The 19,065-nt window shown below is 40.8% G+C and overlaps 1 protein-coding gene across 2 annotated transcripts in view; it reads right to left on the bottom strand.

The window, feature by feature from the left end:
• Window positions 1-17,870, bottom strand: part of LOC121992867 — a 38,729-nt gene extending 20,859 nt beyond the window's left edge. The window contains exons 1-4 of one of the 2 annotated variants that reach the window (XM_042547475.1): window positions 17,432-17,870; window positions 17,304-17,362; window positions 16,609-16,690; window positions 400-467 (exon numbers count right to left, since the gene is read on the bottom strand). In XM_042547475.1, the coding sequence (XP_042403409.1) occupies window positions 400-467; window positions 16,609-16,690; window positions 17,304-17,362; window positions 17,432-17,731 (509 nt within the window). In that variant the 5' untranslated portion in view covers window positions 17,732-17,870. The remainder of the gene's footprint in view (window positions 1-399; window positions 468-16,608; window positions 16,691-17,303; window positions 17,363-17,431) is intronic. The other variant, XM_042547474.1, reaches the window with a different exon arrangement.
• Between the last annotated feature and the right edge of the window lie 1,195 nt (window positions 17,871-19,065).

The raw sequence follows: 19,065 nt of genomic DNA, 5'->3' as shown, positions 1-19,065 counted from the left end.
TTCAAGAAGGATTAAGAAGAGAAGGAAGAGGAACAAGGGTAAGAGGAAGAAGCATAAGAGGAGGAAGAGGAACAAGGCAGCAATCATATATAAGTCTAAATCTTTGTAACAAGTTTTATTTGTGCATTTGCAATGATCTCTAGCTTAAAAACAAAGGGAGGGAGCATATGCTTAACATATGGAACACCATCCTAAGAGATCATTGTGAGACAGTAATCTCAATTGAATTTCTTTAGATTCTAAGCAAGCTAACAGGATAGAATGAGGACATATAAACAGCCAACCTGAAGCAACTACATCATACCAACAATGAGGTCATGTTCATAGATTGGTATTAATGTAAATTCTGAGGATTGTCATATGAAAATGTACTGCTTAATTTGGTGTAAAAGTACTTACGCCCATTTCACCTTGCTTTTGACAACCTGACCATCAAGTTGTAATACTACATAAGGATCACTTGTTCCCTGAAAAATTACAACCTCCATACAGATAATAAAGAGACATTGGAGTGCTAAAAAACAAAAATATAAGCTTTTAATTTTGTAGAGTTCTACAATAACACATGAATGTCCAACCATTCAAAGGTTTAACAATCTGTAGTTCAATTATTAAAAAAGGTTAGGACAACAAAGTTAGCATAAGTTAATACTTAACACTATTGTGTAGCACTTTACAAGTCATTATCTACAATTTTGATTTATTAACCATTACTATGTACTTGTCACAAAGAAATGGCTACATAACAAAAGAAATTCATATGTAATTGACCAACCACTAAATATTGTTTTCATGAGTGGGAGAAAACCATTGTCTCAATTAACCAGCTTGAGAATGGTTCAAAACAAGGTTTAACTATTGTTCCATGTTGGAGCTTCAAACTTCGGTTAGAACAATATAATTTTGTCACCATCTTTCGCCAACAATCGACAACAGGCATGCTTTAAAGCGTGCTAAGCTCCACCTCAAATGAGTTTTATTACTATAATGTCTTCCATTTAACTGGTTTATCTCCAAATATCAACATATACCCAAAATTCAATTGAATTAAAATTTTGATAAATCATGTTACAAAAAAAAAAGTCTGTCATAGTCAGTCCCAAGTGCAGATGAGAAAGGATGATGGTTGCATTATATTATCTGTATTTATTAGTTACCCCATACACACACGGCTATGCTCTGCTGCAGACCATTCATCATGCGCCCATGCGCAACAATGGTCCAAGCGCGCCTTTTCTCATTAATCGCATGTCATCCACAGTTCTTCACGCTCAGATCCCTTACAAATCTTTTTCCCAATAAGTCATTATTTCCTGTTAACCCTAGGATTTTTGGTAGCACTTGTTTTGTTCGTGATATTCGTTCGCATGCCACTAAATTAGATCCCAAATTTTTGAAGTGTATCTTCCTTGGTTATTCTCGTCTTCAGAAAGGTTATAGGTGTTATTGTCCTAGTATTAACAAATATCTTGTCTCAATTGATGTTACCTTTATAAAAGACACACCTTATTTCTCATCCTCACCTATTCCGACTCGTCAAAAGGAGGAGGATAATTTGTTTGTGTATTCTATCACATCCTCTACATCTCTCTTGGAGTTGCCTCTTGTCAAACCACCTATTATTCAAGTCTATTCTAGGCATCAACCACTTGATTCATGTCATGCGCCTACTAGTTCGTCATCCGATCCCGTCCTGAGTGATGATCTTCCTACTGCATTATGCAAAGGTAAATTTTGTACTTATCCTACTTCTTTTGTTTCTTATAATGGCTTGTCGTCTTCCTCTTGTTCTTTTATTGCTTCACTTAACTCTATTTCTATTATTAAAACTGTTCATGAGGTCATATCTCATCCTGGTTGAAAAGATGCAATGATAGAGGAGATGAATGCTTTAGATGATAATAACACTTGGGATTTGGTTGATCTACCTTCAGGAAAACGAGCTATTGGATACAGAGTCAAGGCAAGTTTGTCGTCATCGAAAATCTTTGTATGGTTTGAAACAGAGTCCTCGTCCTTGGTTTGAAAAATTTAGTCAGGTTATTGAAAAATTCGATATGATGAAAAATAAGTCTGATCATTCTGTGCTCTACAAGCAGTCAAGAGCTGGTATCATTCTATTTGTTGTATATATAGATGATATTGTTATTACTGGTAGTGATACCACGAGAATCTCATCTCTCAAATCTAGCATTCAGACTCAGTTTCACACAAAAGACTTGGGGTGCTAAAGTATTTCTTAGGTGTTAAAGTTACGAGTAAAAAAGATATATTTCTATCTCAGACAAAAAATATCCTCGATCTATTAAATGAGATAGGGAAATTGGGGGCAAAATCTTATAATGCTCCAATGACTCAGAACATGCACCTCACAAGAGATGAAGAACTATTTGAACATCCTGAGAGATATCGAAGATTGGTTGGGAAGTTGAATTATTTTACCATGACTCGTCCAAATATTGCATATTCGGTTAATGTTGTCAGTCAATTCTTGTCATCTCCAACTTTTCATCATTGGAAGGCGTTAGAGCAAATTTTGTGTTACTTGAAGGGAGCACCCGAACGGGGTATCATATATGCAAATCATGGCCACACTCATATTGAATGTTTTTCAGATGCAGATTGGGCAAGTTCCAAAATTGATAGAAGATCTACTTCAGGTTATTGCATCTTTATGGGAGGAAATTTAGTCTCATGGAAGAATAAGAAACAAAATGTTGTGTAACGGTTTAGTGCAAAGTCAGAATATAGGATTATGACAAAGTCTATGTGTGAGATAATGTGAATATATCAACTATTGACTAAAGTGAGATTTAAAATTTTAGTATTAGAAAAACTGTGGTGTGATAACTAAGAACTCTTCGTATTACATTGAATCCTGTGTTTCATGAGCAGACTAAATATATTGAAATTGATTGTCATTTTGTTCATGAGAAAATTCAACAAACTTGATTTCTACAAGATATGTGAAGACTGAAGAACAACTCGGGAACATTTTCACAAAAGCTTTAAATGGGGTTCAAGTTGATTATCTTTGTAATAAGTTGGATACGATTAATATCTATGCTCCAATTTGAGGGGGAGTATTATCTGTATATATTAGTTACCATATTATCTATATATATCGATTAATATATCTGTCAAATTAGGCTAATTATCAATTATCCTAATTATAGTTTCCTAAGATAGATTTCTAGTGTGTATATAAATGTCTCACTCTTGAATAAAGGGTATGAAAATTGTTATTTGTTTAATAGTTAGGTTGTCAACCAGTGTTGAATTGGGGTAGGGTTCAATGAATGGATCCACCAAACTATTGTGCTAAGCTAGATTGTTCTCCGGAAAGAATGTGTTGCAGGGTCCAATTGTAACATCTCAGCAAGGACCACTACATCTTCATGAGAACTCGGGTGTAGTGTTAAATATGCAAGAGTTCGTGTTGCAGTAACATATCAATAAAGACCACGACATCTCCTTTAAAACTTAGGTGTAGTGTTAAATATACAAGAGTTCTCACACCATAAGTTGGATAAAAACAAATATTATAGAAAAACTAATGGTAAGATTTGGAACATGGAGCATAGGGACGCTCGCCAGTAAAATGGAGGTAGTAGATACTTATGCATACAAGAGATAAAATGGATAGGAGAGAAGACAAAGATGATAGAAAACTCGGACTTTAAGTTATGATACATACAAAGGAGTAAAACAACAAATGAAGTAGGTAATGTTTCGTTAAAAGATAAAGTTATAAGAATAATTAGAAAAAGGGATAGGATTATAACTCTCAAAATAGTAGTGGCGAAAAAAACTATTAATGTAATTAGCATATATGCACTCAAGTAGAATTAAATGAAGACACCAAATCTAGATTTTGTGATGACCTAGATGAGATATTACAAAATATTTCGTCAAACAAAATGATTTTAATATGAGAAGATAGAAATGATTTTATGGTTGGGAATTTTTTAGAGTAAATACAATATCAACACCCAAATTCTCTTAAGGAGAAAGGGCAAAGAAATGGTATTATAAATATGGAAAAATAGCAAAAAAAACAAAAAATGGCTAAAATTATGTATAAAATAAGTGGGGAAAAATGCAAGTGAGCTATAACGTTTGTAAATTGATTTTAGGTTATAAATGATCAAATATATCTAAGCTAATTGGAGGTTATTTACCTAAGAGTGAAATTAGTATTTTATATAAAATTGAAAGATTTGAAGCCTAAAAAAAATATTGCTTCATGAAAAATAGCAAGAAAATTAACTAAAGTAATTTGCAAAATGCAAAACAAATTTAGACTCCCAAAAACTCCCAACCATTAAACTCCTAAAATAAATACAACTTGGAACTCTTTTGAAGCTGATATTGAAGAAATGTATCAAGGAATATACTTGTAAAACTATTTATAATTAAAATAATTAGCTAGTCGAGTTATAAATACTACTTATATTATGGATCATATTACATATATTCATAGTGTATTTTATTTTATTAATATTAAATTTATTTATATAATTGATATGGTGCATGGGGTTATGGGTTTGAAACAAGAAATGAAAAAGGAAAAATTATATTAGATTTTGCGATAGTATATGACCTTATACTAGCTAATATATTTTTTAAGAAAAGAGAATAACATTTAATCACGTTTAAAAGTGGAAATAATAAATCATAAATTGACTTAGGAATAAGGATAGAAAGATTTGTAAAGATTGCAAGGTCCCTAGAGAAAATTTAACTACTTAACATAGATTAATAGTGTTGAATATGTACTTCAAACATAGTATCAATAAAAGAAAAATATGCACGACTCTCATAATTAAGTAATGGAAGTTAAAGAAAAGGATAAAAAGCAAAATATATTTAAGGATAGGGTAGAAGTACAATTATTAGGAGAAATATACGATAGCTCAAATACGACATGAGATAAGATGGTATCAAAGTTGAAAATAATAGTCAAAAGTATACTCGATGAGTCAAGAAACGTACAGTAAAAAATCTTGATGATGGAATGAGAAAATACAGGAGAAAGTGAAAGAAAAATAAATAGTTTATAAGACATTATATACTTGTAAAAATGAGGAAACTTAAAAAAATATACACTAGCTACGAAAGAAGCTACAAAATAAGCTAAGAAAGCGGTGAATGAAGCAAAAAATGAAACTTTTAAACGCTTATATCAAAAATTAGATATAAAAGAAGGGGAAAAGAATATTTATAGAATAGTTAAAGCGAAAGAGAGAAAGACAAGAGATCTTATCCAAATAAGATATATTAAAGATGAATATAATAGTGTATTAGTAAATGATAAGGAAATAAAAGAGCGGTGGAAGAGATATTTTCATCAACTTTTTAATAAAGATTTAAGTGACCAACTTAACTTACTAACTTAAGTAGGTCAAATGAGTATAGAAATTTAAATTTCTATCATAGAATTCAAACTTTAGAAGTAGAGCAAATTTTAAATGAGATACAAAATGGAAAAATAATTGGACCAACATTCCAATAGAAATATGGAAGTGTCTAGGGAAACAAGGTATTGAATGACTTAAAAAGTTATTTAACTTGGTATTGAAAATGAAAAATTGTCTAATCAATGAAGAGTAAATACTCTAGTTCCCTTATATATGAACAACGGAGAACGTACAAAATTATGCAAACTATAAGAGTATTAAAGTAATGAGTCATACTATAAAACTTTGAGAAAGAATAATAGAAAAAATATTAAGAACGGAGATCACAGTGACCAAAAATCAATTTGAATTCAAAGTTAAAAGGTCAACCATAGAAGTCAAGAACAAAAATACGATCTACACAGTATTCATTGACCTAGAAAAACTTATAATAGAGTTCCAAAAGAAATTATACAGAAAATTTTAGAAAAAAAAAATATTAACGTAATCTATATTGAACTAATTAAAGAAATGTATAAAAATATAACGATGAGAGTGAAGACTTCAAGCAAATTAACCGAAGCATTTCCCATAAAGATAGGGAGCACATGTTAAAGAGTAAATACTAAACTCGAATCTTGACGAAAAACACGAGTGAAGATTTTAGGCTTAGCAGAGTAAAGACAAAATATGAAGGGGAGCATTGGCGCAACGGTAAAGTTGTTGCCATGTGACCAAAAGGTTACGGGTTCGAATCCTGGAAAAGTCTCTTGCAAAAAGCAGGGTAAGGCTGCGTACAATGGATCCTTTTCCGGGACCCCGCATGGCGGGAGCTTCGTGTAACGGGCTGTCCTTTTTTTTTTAGAGTAAAGACAAAATATATAAAATTTAAGTTTAGCAATATTAGATATAATAAGACAATTGTTAAGATGGGAGATGATAAGTTATGAGTTTTAAGTATTTAGGATCTTTTTTGCTTAAGGATGGAGGAATTGAGAAAGATGTCTTACATAGAATACAAGGTTGAAATAGAGAACATCGAGTGTTCTATGTGATTGTAAAGTATCTTTAAAACTTAAAGAGAAGTTTTATGAAACGACGGTTAAACTGCTAGGTTATATAAAGCTAAATGTTGGGCTATGACTCGAGCATATGAACAGAAGATGAGAGTTACAGAGATGACGATGTTAAGGTAGATATATGGGCATATGAGGATGGATAAGATAATAAATGAAGACATTAAAGAGAAAATCAAGGTTGCATTTATTGATGGTGATCCTATCTAAAAGTCGATGAGATGGAAAGCTGGGGATGTGGAGGTCCCGCTGACCGCCCGTGGACTCCACTCCACCCTGTAGAACAAATGACGTCAGTGCCGAGCTAGGGAAGGGGTCCCCGGCATTGGCCCTCCGACGCTCAAGTCAGTCACCGGCGATGATGTAGAAGGCGAAGCAACAAGAATGAACACTGTAGCACAAATAGTGTATATCGCGTACCTCCACCGATGCTTGGACCTCCCTTTATATAGAGTTCCTGTAGCTCGCGTGCACGGGAACCCCAGGCGAGCACGCTTCTCGAAATTTCCCCTGAAAAGACTTGTCATGTAAAGTGTCTCTGACACAATACCTTAACAAGTCTAACATATCTCTGATGTGACAGTGGAAGTTTCAGTCGTACGATCTTCTTGTTGACCATGTCTGGTTCAGCGGCACTAACTCCCAAAAGGATGTCGAGAGATAACATAGTGGGCCCGTTGCTAGGCCGAGCGGATTAGTCGCTCGGCCGGAACTTCACTGCGCCTGTGCTGCGTCCGCTAGGCCGGAACTCCGTTGCGCTTGTGTCGAGTCCTATTGTCGTATCCAAAAGTCGATGAGATGAAAAGCTGGGATGTGGAGGTCCCACTGGCCACACATGGACTCCGCTCCACCCTGCAAAACAGATGACGTCAGTGCCGAACCAGGGAGGGAGTCCCGGCATTGGCCCTCCGACGCTCAAGTCAATCACCGACGATGATGTAGAAGGCAGAGCAACAAAAATGAGCACTGTAGCGCAAATAGGGTATATCGCGTCCCTCCACTGATGCTTGGACCCCCTTTATATAAAGTTCGTGTAGCGCGCGTGCACGCTTCCCCAGGCGAGCACTCTTCTCGAAGTTTCCCCTGAAAAGACTTGTTAGTAAAGTGTCTCTGACACAATACCTTAACAAGCCTAGCATATCTCTGATGTGACAGTGGAAGCTTCCGTCGTACGATTTTCTTGTTAACCATGCCTGGTGTCAACGGCACTAACTCCCAAAAGGATGTCAAGAGATAACACAATGAGTCTGTTGCTAAGCCGAGCGGATTAGCCACTCGACTGGAACTTCGCTGCGTCTGTGCCGCGTCCGCTCGGTCGGAACTCTGCTACACCTGTGCCGAGTCCTGTTGCCGAGCTGAGTGAGGTAGCTGCTCGGCCAGACCTTCACTGCACCTGTGCAGAGTCCTGTTGCCAGGCCGAGCGGGGTAGCTGCTCGGCCAAGATTCTACATATCGTCCGACCGGCCAATACAGTTATCATCCGTTTGGCCATATGATACCTGAGCGTTGACCGCCCTAACTTTGACCTCCATCGTGGCAACTAACCCCTGCAGGGTAGGCCCCTCCTTATCACCATATCACATGCCTCCCCCTCAAGCCTAGTCGCAGGAGGCTACAAGTCCGACTAGACAAATTGCCAATGACGCTTTTCACCCGATCGACTTATGACACTCCTTAGCTTCTGATCGGATTGACGTAGCCCGACGATCGGCTATGTGACCGCTCCCTTATAACTGAGCGAATGTGTTAGCAAGTTTTTTTGTCGATCGACCTATTGAAGACTGTCGTTCGGCGATACATTTGCTTCATTACGCCGATCAACACAGGCAAGATCTTTGTGCTTCCTTGGGTGGGAGCGATCTAGGTTTACGACATCTGTATTTCTGGGAAATCGTGCAAATCCCTGCTCATTATAGCTGAGTGTGCCTCTATGCCTCTTAATTACCTTCATTAAATGTCATCCCGTGGCCCAACGCCATGTGTCCCTCCTGTCGCCGCACGCTTGACGTGACAGGCGGATATCCTCTGGCGATGTGACTTTTAGCGCTTTGAATTCAACGGCCAGATTTCTGCTTAGGTCTCCGCGACTCTAGATCGGACGGCCTCGATCAACCGGCCCTAGGGTTTATAAACCCGTGTTCACCGCCTTCTCCTTATGTATATCTCCGTCTTCGAGCTCTTTGGTGATACTCCACCTTTGTTTCTCTGCGATATCCTCCCTCTCTTGCTCCTCCGGCGACATTCCAGTAAGCTTTCCTTCCCTCCAATCGCATCTTTTCGCTGCCTTCTTTGCTTTTTGCGATGGCAAGTTCTTCACAGCCTCCCGTCGCCGTCCCCGGACCTTGGTACACCTCTACTGAGTTCAGGTTTGACGCCGGCGACGGTGAGAGTTTGACAGTCACCTATGAGTTTCCTTCTGATTACCAAGTTTTTCTTCCTTCTCCTTCCGATCGACCAAATGCTCAGCCGCCCGGCTGTCTTTGTTTCTTTAGGGATCAGTTTACCACTGGTCTGCGGTTTCCAATCCACTCCTTCTTTCCTGCCGTATGTAAATATTTTCGCATCTCTCTTCACCAACTAGTGTCGAACTCCTTTCGATTGTTGTGCGGGGTGATGGTTCAATTCCGCCAGCATGGCATTCCTCTCACTCCCCGGCTTTTTCATTATTTTTATTATCCCAAATTATCCGAGACAAGGACTTTTCTTTTCCAAGCCCGAGTGGGCTTAGTTTTATTTGATAAAATGATGACCTCTAACAAGCATTGGAGGAAGTACTTTTTTGTGCGCTTTCCCGAACGGCCAGACTTCTTGACCGACTGGCAACTCGAAGTGGCGAGTCAGCCTCCACTAAAAAAGTACAAGAGCCGATCGGACTACCTCAATGCAGATTCAATATTGGTCAGTCAAAAATATGACAACCACAAGTTGCTGCTAAAGGGTGTCCTCTACGTTTTCGGCTTGAGTCCAATCCATACAAGGCTTCCGTCCAGCCTAGGTATGCAACTTCTTCACTTCTTCTTTTGATTCTAACTGATTTCTCTCCTTCTTTTGCAGTTGACATCATGCTGCGTGCGCGTCTGTCCGAAAAGGCCAAGCTTGCGGACGCTGAGATCAATGCGGCGGTCGTGGCCGAGCTGGAGAGCCGCGATCTTCGGCCGATCGTCTCACAAGAAGACCCGCATGGCGAGAGCGAGGGGGCTCCAGTCTTAGTGAGCAAAGGGATAGCCAGCCGAACGCCCAGTGGTAGAGCGGTTGGTGCATCGAATCCTCTTTCTGAGCGACTGCCGGTGATTCCGGTTGAGAGGGCGTCGGAGTCAGCCTCATCTGGGGAACCACTGATAAGGCGCAAGAGGCGTCAGGCTGAGACTTCATCGCGATCTGCTTCCTCAGTGGTGCGAACCCCCACCAGAACTAGCACGCGCCCTTCGGCCAAGCGAGTTGAAACATCGACCCCAGCTCCAGCTCCGGCGACTGTTCCCCCTACATCGTCTGATCGGACACCATCCTTATCCGATCTGCCAGAGGGAACCATCTGCGCGCCACCAGTTGCCTTCATGCCGCCGCTATCAAAGATTTGAAAGTCTGGCATCCGTCCGGCGTCATCGTCTCGGCCGTTCAGAAGAGCGACCTCGGCCTAATCAACCCCGAGCAGTCAGCGCCACATAACGGCGGTTCTTCATCTTCCAACTGAGGAATGGCGTGAGTCGGATGGGTTGACGCACAGATATGGGTTGACGCCCGAGCTCGTGCAGCGGTCATGCCTCCGGGGGCGCTCACAGGCAGCCACACCCAGATGTCCACTGGGATAAGTGTTGTATTTTCTTAATTTATCTCCGATTGACGCTTATATTCTCCTGGTTACTCGCAGTATTAGGTAAAGAGTCTGGTCATGTGCCAAAGGCTTGCTTTTTTGGAGCAGGAGGTTAAGCAACTAAAAGCGTCGAGCGGTCAATCATCTGCTTCTCAGGAGCGGCTAGAGCAGATGAAAACTGAGATGGCTCAGCTAAGAGTCGATCTGACTAAGAGCGCTGAGCTGCTGGAAGTGGAGAAAGGAAAAAACGCCAAGTAGGCCACCCAAATATCTCGGCTTAATAAGCAGGTCAACACCTTTGAAGCCAAAATCCATTCAGCCAACACCAGGAAACTCCGGGTTATTGAAGATATGGAGATCAAGAATAAAGAGTTTCGGGTGTTGGCTTAAAATTTGAAGGATGTTGAGGCCGCGCTGAAGGCCGAGAGGGATGGACGGTTGGCCGAGCAGACTTCAACGAAGACCCAGCTCGACGCCAAGGACGAAGAGTTGGACCGGTTGAAGGAAGAACTTGAGGCCTCTCGAGCGGCCCTAGAGACATATCAGAGAGCCGAGTCGAGTAGGTTCGAACTCATGAAGCAAGACTACATCCGCTTGGATGTTTTTAATGACAAGGTCGCCAACCGAGCACTTCCCTGAGTTGGTCGAACGTCCCTTCGATCGCCAGGTCAAACAGATGAAGTGCCCGGTCGGCGACCTTGTCATTAAAAACATCCAAGCGAATATAAGCTTGCTTCATGAGTTTGAACCTACTCAACTCGGCTCTCTGATATGTCTCTAGGGCCACTCGGGAGGCCTCAAGTTCTTCCTTCAACCGGGCCAACTCTTCGTCCTTGGCGTCGAGCTGGGTCTTCTTTGAAGTCTTCTTGGCCAACCGTCCATCCCTCTCGGCCTTCAGCGCGGCCTCAGCATCCTTCAAGTTTTAAGCCAACACCCGAAACTTTTTATTCTTAATCTCCAGATCTTCAATAGCCCGGAGTTTCCTAGTGTTAGCCGAATGGATTTTGGCTTCAAAGGTGTTGGACTGCTTATTAAGCCGAGCTATTTAGGTGGCTTGCTTGGCGTTTTTTCCTTTCTCCGCCTCCAGCAGCTCGGCACTCTTAAGCCACATCGGCACTTAGCTGAGCCATCTCAATATTCATCTGCTCCAGCCGCTCCTGAGAAGTAGATGATTGGCCCCTCAGCGCCTTCAGTTGCTTAACCTCTTGCTCCATAAAAGCAAGTCTTTGGCACATGGTCAGACTCTCTACCCAATATTGCGAGTAACTAGGAGAATATAAGCGTCGATCGGAGATAAATTAAGAAAATACAATACTTACCCCAGTGGACATCTGGGTATGGCTGCCCACGAGCGCCCCCGGAGGCATGACCACTGCACGGGCTCGGGCGTTAGCCCATATCTGTGTGAGCGACCCCTGAATGATTATCTGGTGCTCGGGGGCTCAAGATTCAGCGTCATCCGACTCACGCCATTCCTCAGTTCGACGATGGAGAATCGCCATTATGTGGCGCTGACTGCTCGGGGCTGATTGGGCTGAGGTCGCTCTTCCAGACGGCCGAGTGGATGACGTCGAACGGATGCTAGACTTTCGAATCTTTGATGGCGGCGGCATGAAAGCAACTGGTGGCGGGCAAATGGTTCCCTGTGGCAGATCGGATAAGGATGGTGTCCGATCAGACGACGTAGGGGGAACAGCCGTTGGAGCTAGAGCTGGGGTCGATGTTTCAACCCGCTCGGCCGAAGGGCGCGAGCTAGTTTTGGTGGGGGTCCGCACCACCGAGGAAGCGGATCGCGATGGAGTCTCCGCCTGGTGCCTCTTGCGCCTTATCAGTGGTTCCCCAGATGAGGTCGACTCCGACGCCCTCTCAACCGGAATCACCGGCAGCTGCTCGGAAGGAGGGTTCGATGCACCAACCGCTCCACCACTGGGCGTTCGGTTATCTATCCCTTCCCTCACTAAGGCTAGAGCCCCCTCGCTCTCTGCCATGCGGGTCTTCTTGTGAGACGATCAGTCGAAGACCGTGGCTCTCCAGCTCGGCCACAACCACCGCATTGATCTCAGCGTCCGCAAGCTTGGCCTTTCCGGACAGACGCGCGCGCAACATGATATCAGCTGCAAAAGAAGGAGAGAAATCAGTTAGAATAAAAGGAAGAAGTGAAGAAGTTGCATACCTAGGCTGGACAGAAGCCTTGTGCGGATCGGACTCAAGCCGAAAACGTAGGGGACACCCTCCAGCAGCAACTTGTGGATGTCATATTTCTGACTGGCCAGCATTGAAGTTGGGTTGAGGTAGTCTGATCGGCTCTTGTATTTTTTTTGTGGAGGCTGACTCACCACTTCGAACTGCCAGTCAGTCGGGAAGTCTGGCCGCTCGGGAAGGCGCACAAAAAAGAAGTACTCCCTCCAATGCTTGTTGGAGGTTAGCATTTTATCGAAGAAAACTAAGCCCACTCGAGCTTGGAAAAGAAAAGTCCCCGGTTCGGACAATTTGGGATAATAAAAATAATGAAAAAATCAGGAAGTGAGAGGAATGTCGTGCAGGCGAAACAGAACCTCCACCCGCACAACAGCCGAAAGGAGTTTGACACTAGTTGGTGAAGAGATGTGAAAATATTTACATACGGCAGGAAAGAAGTGGTGGATTGGAAACCGCAAACCGGCGGTAAACTTATCCCTAAAGAAACAAAGACAACTGGGTGGTGGAGCATTTGGTCGATCGGAAGGAGAAGGAAGAAGAACCTGGTAATCAGAAGAAAACTCATAAGCGACTGTCAGGCTCTCACCGTCACTAGCGTCAAACCTAGACTCAGTAGAGGTGTACCAAGGCCCAGGAACGGCGACGGGAGGCTGTGAAGAACTCGCCATCGCAAAAAGCAAAGAAGGCAGCGAAAAGATATGATTGGAGGGAAGGAACACTTACTGGAATGTCGCCGGAGGAGCAAGAGAGGAAGGATATCGCCGAGAAACAAAGGTGGAGTATCGCCAAAGAGCTTGAAGATGAAGATATGCACAAGGAGAAAGCGGTGAGCATGAGTTTATAAACCCCAGGGGCGGTCGATCGAGACCGTCCAATCTAGGGTCGCGGAGATCTAAGCAGAAATCTGGTCGTTGAATTCAAAGCGCTGAAAGTCACATCGCCAAAAGATATTCGCCTGTCACGTCAAGCGTGTGGCGGTAGCAGGAGGGACACGTGGCGTTGCGCCACTTTAATAAAGATAATTAAGAGGCATGAAGGCGCGCCTAGCTATAATGAGCAGGGATTTGTACGATCTCCAAGAAATACGGATGACGTAAACCCAGATCGCGCCCACCCAAGGAAGCGCAAGGATCTTGCTTGTGTTGATCGGCATAAGTAGACGTATCGCTGAACGACAATCTTCAACAGGTCGATCGGAAAAGAAACTTGCTAACACATTCGCTCAGTTACAAGGGAGTGGTCACATAGCCGATCGTCGAGCTACGTCAGTCCGATCAGAAGCTAAGGATTATCATAAGTCGATCGGGTGAAAAGCGTAATTGACAATTTGTCCAGTCAGTCGGGCTTGCAACCTCCTTCAACTAAACTTGTGAGGGAGGCATGTGATGCGGCGATAAGGAGGGATCTAGTTGCCACGATGGAGGTCAAAGTTAGGGCGGTCAACGTTCAGATATCATATAGCCAAATGGATGATAATTGTATTGGTCGGTTGGACGATATGCAGAATCCTGGCCGAGCAGCTACCCCGCTTGGCCCGGCAACAGGACTCAGCACGAGCGCAGTGAAATTCTGGCCTAGCAGCTACCCCGCTCGGCCCGGCAATAGGACTCGGCACAGGCGCAGTGGAGTTCCGGACGAGTAGACACGGCACAGGCGCAGCGGAGCAGAAGTTCTGCTCGGCCTAGCAACGAACCCACTGTGTTATATCTCGGCATCCTTTTGGGAGTTAGTACCGCTGACTCCAGGTATGGTGAATAAGAAAATCGTACGACGGAAGTTTCCACATAATGCTAGGCTTGTTAAGGCATTGTGTCAGAGTCTTTTCAGGAAAAACTTCAAGAAGCGTGCTCGCCTGGGGAAGCGTGCACGCGCGCTACAAGAACTCTATATAAAGGAAGGTCCAAGCATCGGCAGAGGAATACGATATACACTATTTGCGCTACAGTGTTCATTCTTGTTGCTCCGCCTTCTACATCATCGTCGGTGACTGACTTGAGCGCCGGAGGGCCAACGTTGGGACCTCTTCCCTGGTTCAGCACTGACATCATCTGTTTTACAAGGCAAAGCGGGGTCCACGAGCGGTCAGCGGGACCTCCACATCCCCAGCTTTCCATCTCATCGACTTTTGGACAAGATCAGATGGAAAACTCCGAGAGACACGTTTAAGAAGGTATGGACATGTATTTAGATGACCAATAAATGCTCTAGTTAGGCGATGTAAAATTATGACAAATATACACATCAAATGAGAAAGAGGAAGACAAAAAAAAAGACTTGATTAGCAATAATAAAATAAAATAAAATTTATTTAAATTTAGATAATGATATAGTAGGGGATATAACTCAATGACGTAAAAGGATCCATATAGATGATGATATAATAGGGAATAGGTAAAATGATCCATATAGTCAACCTCAGCTAGTGAGATAAGGCTTAATTGTTGTTGTTATTGTTTGTTACAAAAAAATAATGAAATAAGTTGTATAAAAAAAAATCTCAACTATTATCATACCACATTAATAAAAAATAAATGTCATACATCATATACAAGCATTGCTTCTTGTAGCATTCTATATATGTAGTGACATATTCAAGAAAATCCCTCCTATGCAAAGACTAATTTCATTTGTCACCTCTATCCCTCTCCTAGATGCAACTAGACTTTGTTGTTGCAAAAAAACTAGATCACTAAATTCGAACATTAAGTATGCTCCTCCTTTCACCATCTTACCAATATACTCGATCAGTTCATGGTTACCCATATTCCATGTTAAACCAAGACAATTATAATTTTCATTATCATCTCCAACAAATTTTCATTGTGTATAGTAGAACAAGCTCGACCAAGTAGGGTCTTATTCCCATCATCGCTCTCACCCCTATGTCACACGCATATACATTGTAGTTGTAAAATTGCCTCAAGCTCCATTCAAACAAATTTACCAACTTCAGGGATGGTTCATGCTATGAAAAAGCATGATTGTGCCAGTTCTCCCTTTCTCCCTTTCCTAGTGTCAGATGGTCATAAAAAGAGCATCAATGGATGGTAACCTCCTCTCTTTGAGCCGTCATTAAACATCTTCCGACAACCAACCATAATATCTCCATCAAATTATTACCTCTTTCATTCCTTGAATAATCTGGTTCCATCCCTCCCATTGTCAAGCAACTCAAAGTCTTTGTGACCCAGCATGCATCATATTTCAAATTGTGCAAACTGGAAACAGCATTGCAATTTCAAATGCTTTAAACTTGGAGACACCAACTCTTCCTACTCCAATGTCATTCCAATATCCTATGCCATCAGTTCGTCACCACCAAGAGATTATTCACTTCCTTTTCATTCAAATTAACTATGATCATCATATCCCTCCTCCCCAGCATCAGTTTGTCACTACCAAGAGATTATACACTTCCTTACCATACTCAATCTCAAGTACCCTAGACCACACAATTTTTCATAAAATTTCTACCAAGTTCTAGGGCATCCTCAAAGCAGACCTACTGACATCTTTCATGGAAAAACTCATTTGAGCATGATCATGTGGCTTTTTCCCTTCTGATTTTTCAATCGATCATGGTCATTTAGCTATGATTGAGATAGCATTTTCGAGCAAGCAACAATAGAGCCATCTCCAACTTCAAGTGGATCCAGATGCAATTGTGATCCCAACAACTTTTGTCTTCATGCCTTTGTCCAGGTTTGAGTAATATCTAGTTGTTGTTTAGCAAAATTAAGTGTTCTTTTCTCAATCTTCTATTAGGTAATTTAAATTATCCTATGCATAATCTATTTCCCTACCTAAGGTGCAGAGAATATAATGTTTGTTTGAGTACAAAAGAGATAAAAGGAGTTTAATTAGAATAAAGCATTCAAAAAGAAAAGAAAAGAACTGAATAAGACCAAAGTCCTAGTTCTTGGACATCAGCCAAGAGAGACCTGTCTACAAACCTGGGTAAATTCAGAAAACTATGGTCCTCTAGATAACTTACCCCACCAAAATCAAACTTTTATAGATGGATATACAGTGATCACCTGGTTAATATAAATTAAGTATTGCACAACAAAAGCTGAATACCGATTCAAAAGTCCTTTGCATAAGAATGAGGAAAGTGTCATACCCATGGGTCCATCGCGGGAAAGTTTACACCTTTCTTTAACTTAACTTGAAGCTGCCCGTCATATATTTCACGAACAAATTTCCTACCAAATACGATAACAACAATAGTAATACAACTCAGAAGAGACAACACCAAGTAAATGACACACTGATTAGGTTCTTACATCAAGGAAAAGATTCTTTGAAACCTTTTACCCAGTAGCAACACAAGCCCATGGATGTGATATCAAAATCACACCCATGAAAGCATTTCCAAACGGCATGATTACCAACACAAACGATTTAAAGAAGCAATGGACATTTATTTCCGAAATTTTTTTAAAAAAAAAAAAGGAATCAGGGCTACACTAAACAAGATGAGAACGACTTGATGGCAAGTGTTGCTACATCCGCTTTCATGATCGATGAAGTATGAAGAGGAGAGACACTAAACCAGCAAAGATTCACACGGGCAAGCCCATTGCAATAAAAGGATAAGCTAAGGATCAGTGCTAAAGAAAACAAAATAAGGGGAAAATGCATGGCTTCTTTGTAAAATTCTCTCAGGTGTCACGAAGCTTCGAGTATACAGAAAAGAGAAACAAAAGGAGAAAACGATAAAAACCAATAGAGTAAGCTTTAAGTATATAGAAAGGAGAAACGGTAAATCAATAAAGATTCACGCGATCAAGGACATCGCGAGAATAGAATACGTACTCAGAAAGGAACACCGTTTGACAATCAGTAGCATCAACCTCGCGCCATCCGACATCATCCTATTCACCAAGAAATCAACAGTAAAGAGAAAAATCAGGCAGCAACAAGAATAAAACTAAAGAACACACCGGAGGGTTTCTATAGGACTCAAAAGCAAACCCAGCAAGAATAACGGCGAGATTGAGATCGAAAGAAGGTCGCTCCTCTTCCATTATGAAGTTCCCAGAGTTTTTCTCGTCGACGGAAACCACGTGACTTCGATCCAGTCTGCGGGTTGACCTAACGAGCCTCGCTTTCTTGAGGAAGAACCAAGAGACGGTAGAAAGTTGAGGTTTCTTGAGACGAGGACTTAGGGAGCGAAAGGAAGCGACGAAGTGGACGGGGGAGAGGCGAAGAAGAGAGGCCTGCGAGCTCTTGAAAGAACCCATCGGCTAGGAAGAATGCAGCACGGCGTCGAGGCACCCTGAGCCCCTGAGGGAAACAGTAGAATATACTGGAGGATGCAGGCGGGAGAGATGAGGATGGGTAATGAGACGTAGCGGAGAATGTTCCTGAAGCAACCACGGAGTGATCATTTTCTTAGTATTTCTTGAACCACATTAATTAATTATGGTTAAAAAAATCGTCCAAAATTCAATCGATTCCGGCACCAAAATCTAGGATGTCAATTCAAATGAATTAAATGAGTTTAGGGATTGAGTAGAGATTTATAAAAAAAAATATCCAATTCGATCGGATCCGTTCGAACATAATTCAAAAATTCTAAACATCCGAATAATTTAAATAATCTGAATAATTTTAAAAAAATTACTATTTTTTCTATAATCTTTAATTTTATCTTAACATTTTATTATTATCATACAAACCTTATATTAGTGATTAAAAAGTATAATAAAGAGGTGTATTTAATTAAGAGATTTTATGACTTTGTTGACTGTTTTTTAATGATAGATTGTTATAGAGTTAATAGATTTTTATTGATTTTTATTTAATTCCATTAGTTATGAAAAGAATTCTTTATAGTTTTATAGATTTTTTTATAAGACTTTTGTATACATTTATAAATTTTTTCATAAAAATTTATGGATTTATGAGAAAGAAAAAATCTAAGGTTCGTTATTGTCAATATGATGAACATCGCTCCATATTTGATTTGCTATTGTATCTCTCCATGCATTGGCATTTGCTCGTTGTTATTTTTGAATAGCAAATAGTTGATCAAAGCAATCAATATCATAAACTTGTTCTGACAAGGATGATGAAGTTTCATTATCTGGTTTAATAGGAAATTCATTAGAACAACATTCCTTACGAAGAAAATTATGCAATTTGGCACAAACTCGACTTGTGTTATATATGAAAATGGATGAGTTGTTTTAAATATTTTAAACTGTGATTTAAATATTCCAAATACCCTCTCAATGATGTTCCTCAAGGAGGCATGACGAAGATTGGCAACTCTTTTTTCATTTTCTGGGTGACTACCTTGGCTAGTGAATTCATGGAGATGATAAAGCACACCTCGAAATGGAGCCAAAATGTGATAGTGATTCGGATATCCACCATCCACTAAAAAATATTTACCTATCAAACCATGTTTGTGGAATCAAACGACTAAATATAAATAACATATGTAATTTTAAAAAATTACAAAATAAAATAAACAAGTAGCATATAAAATAAAATATATATACCTTGTGGAACTTTAAGTCTATTATTTCTTGATAAAACATCTGTCAAAACATCTGAATCATGGACAGAT

This window comes from Zingiber officinale, chromosome 6B, assembly GCF_018446385.1.
Source record: "Zingiber officinale cultivar Zhangliang chromosome 6B, Zo_v1.1, whole genome shotgun sequence".
NCBI classification, from domain to species: domain Eukaryota; kingdom Viridiplantae; phylum Streptophyta; class Magnoliopsida; order Zingiberales; family Zingiberaceae; genus Zingiber; species Zingiber officinale.
The sequence above is the reverse complement of the archived record's forward strand: the minus strand, read 5'-3'. Positions and strand labels throughout refer to the sequence as shown.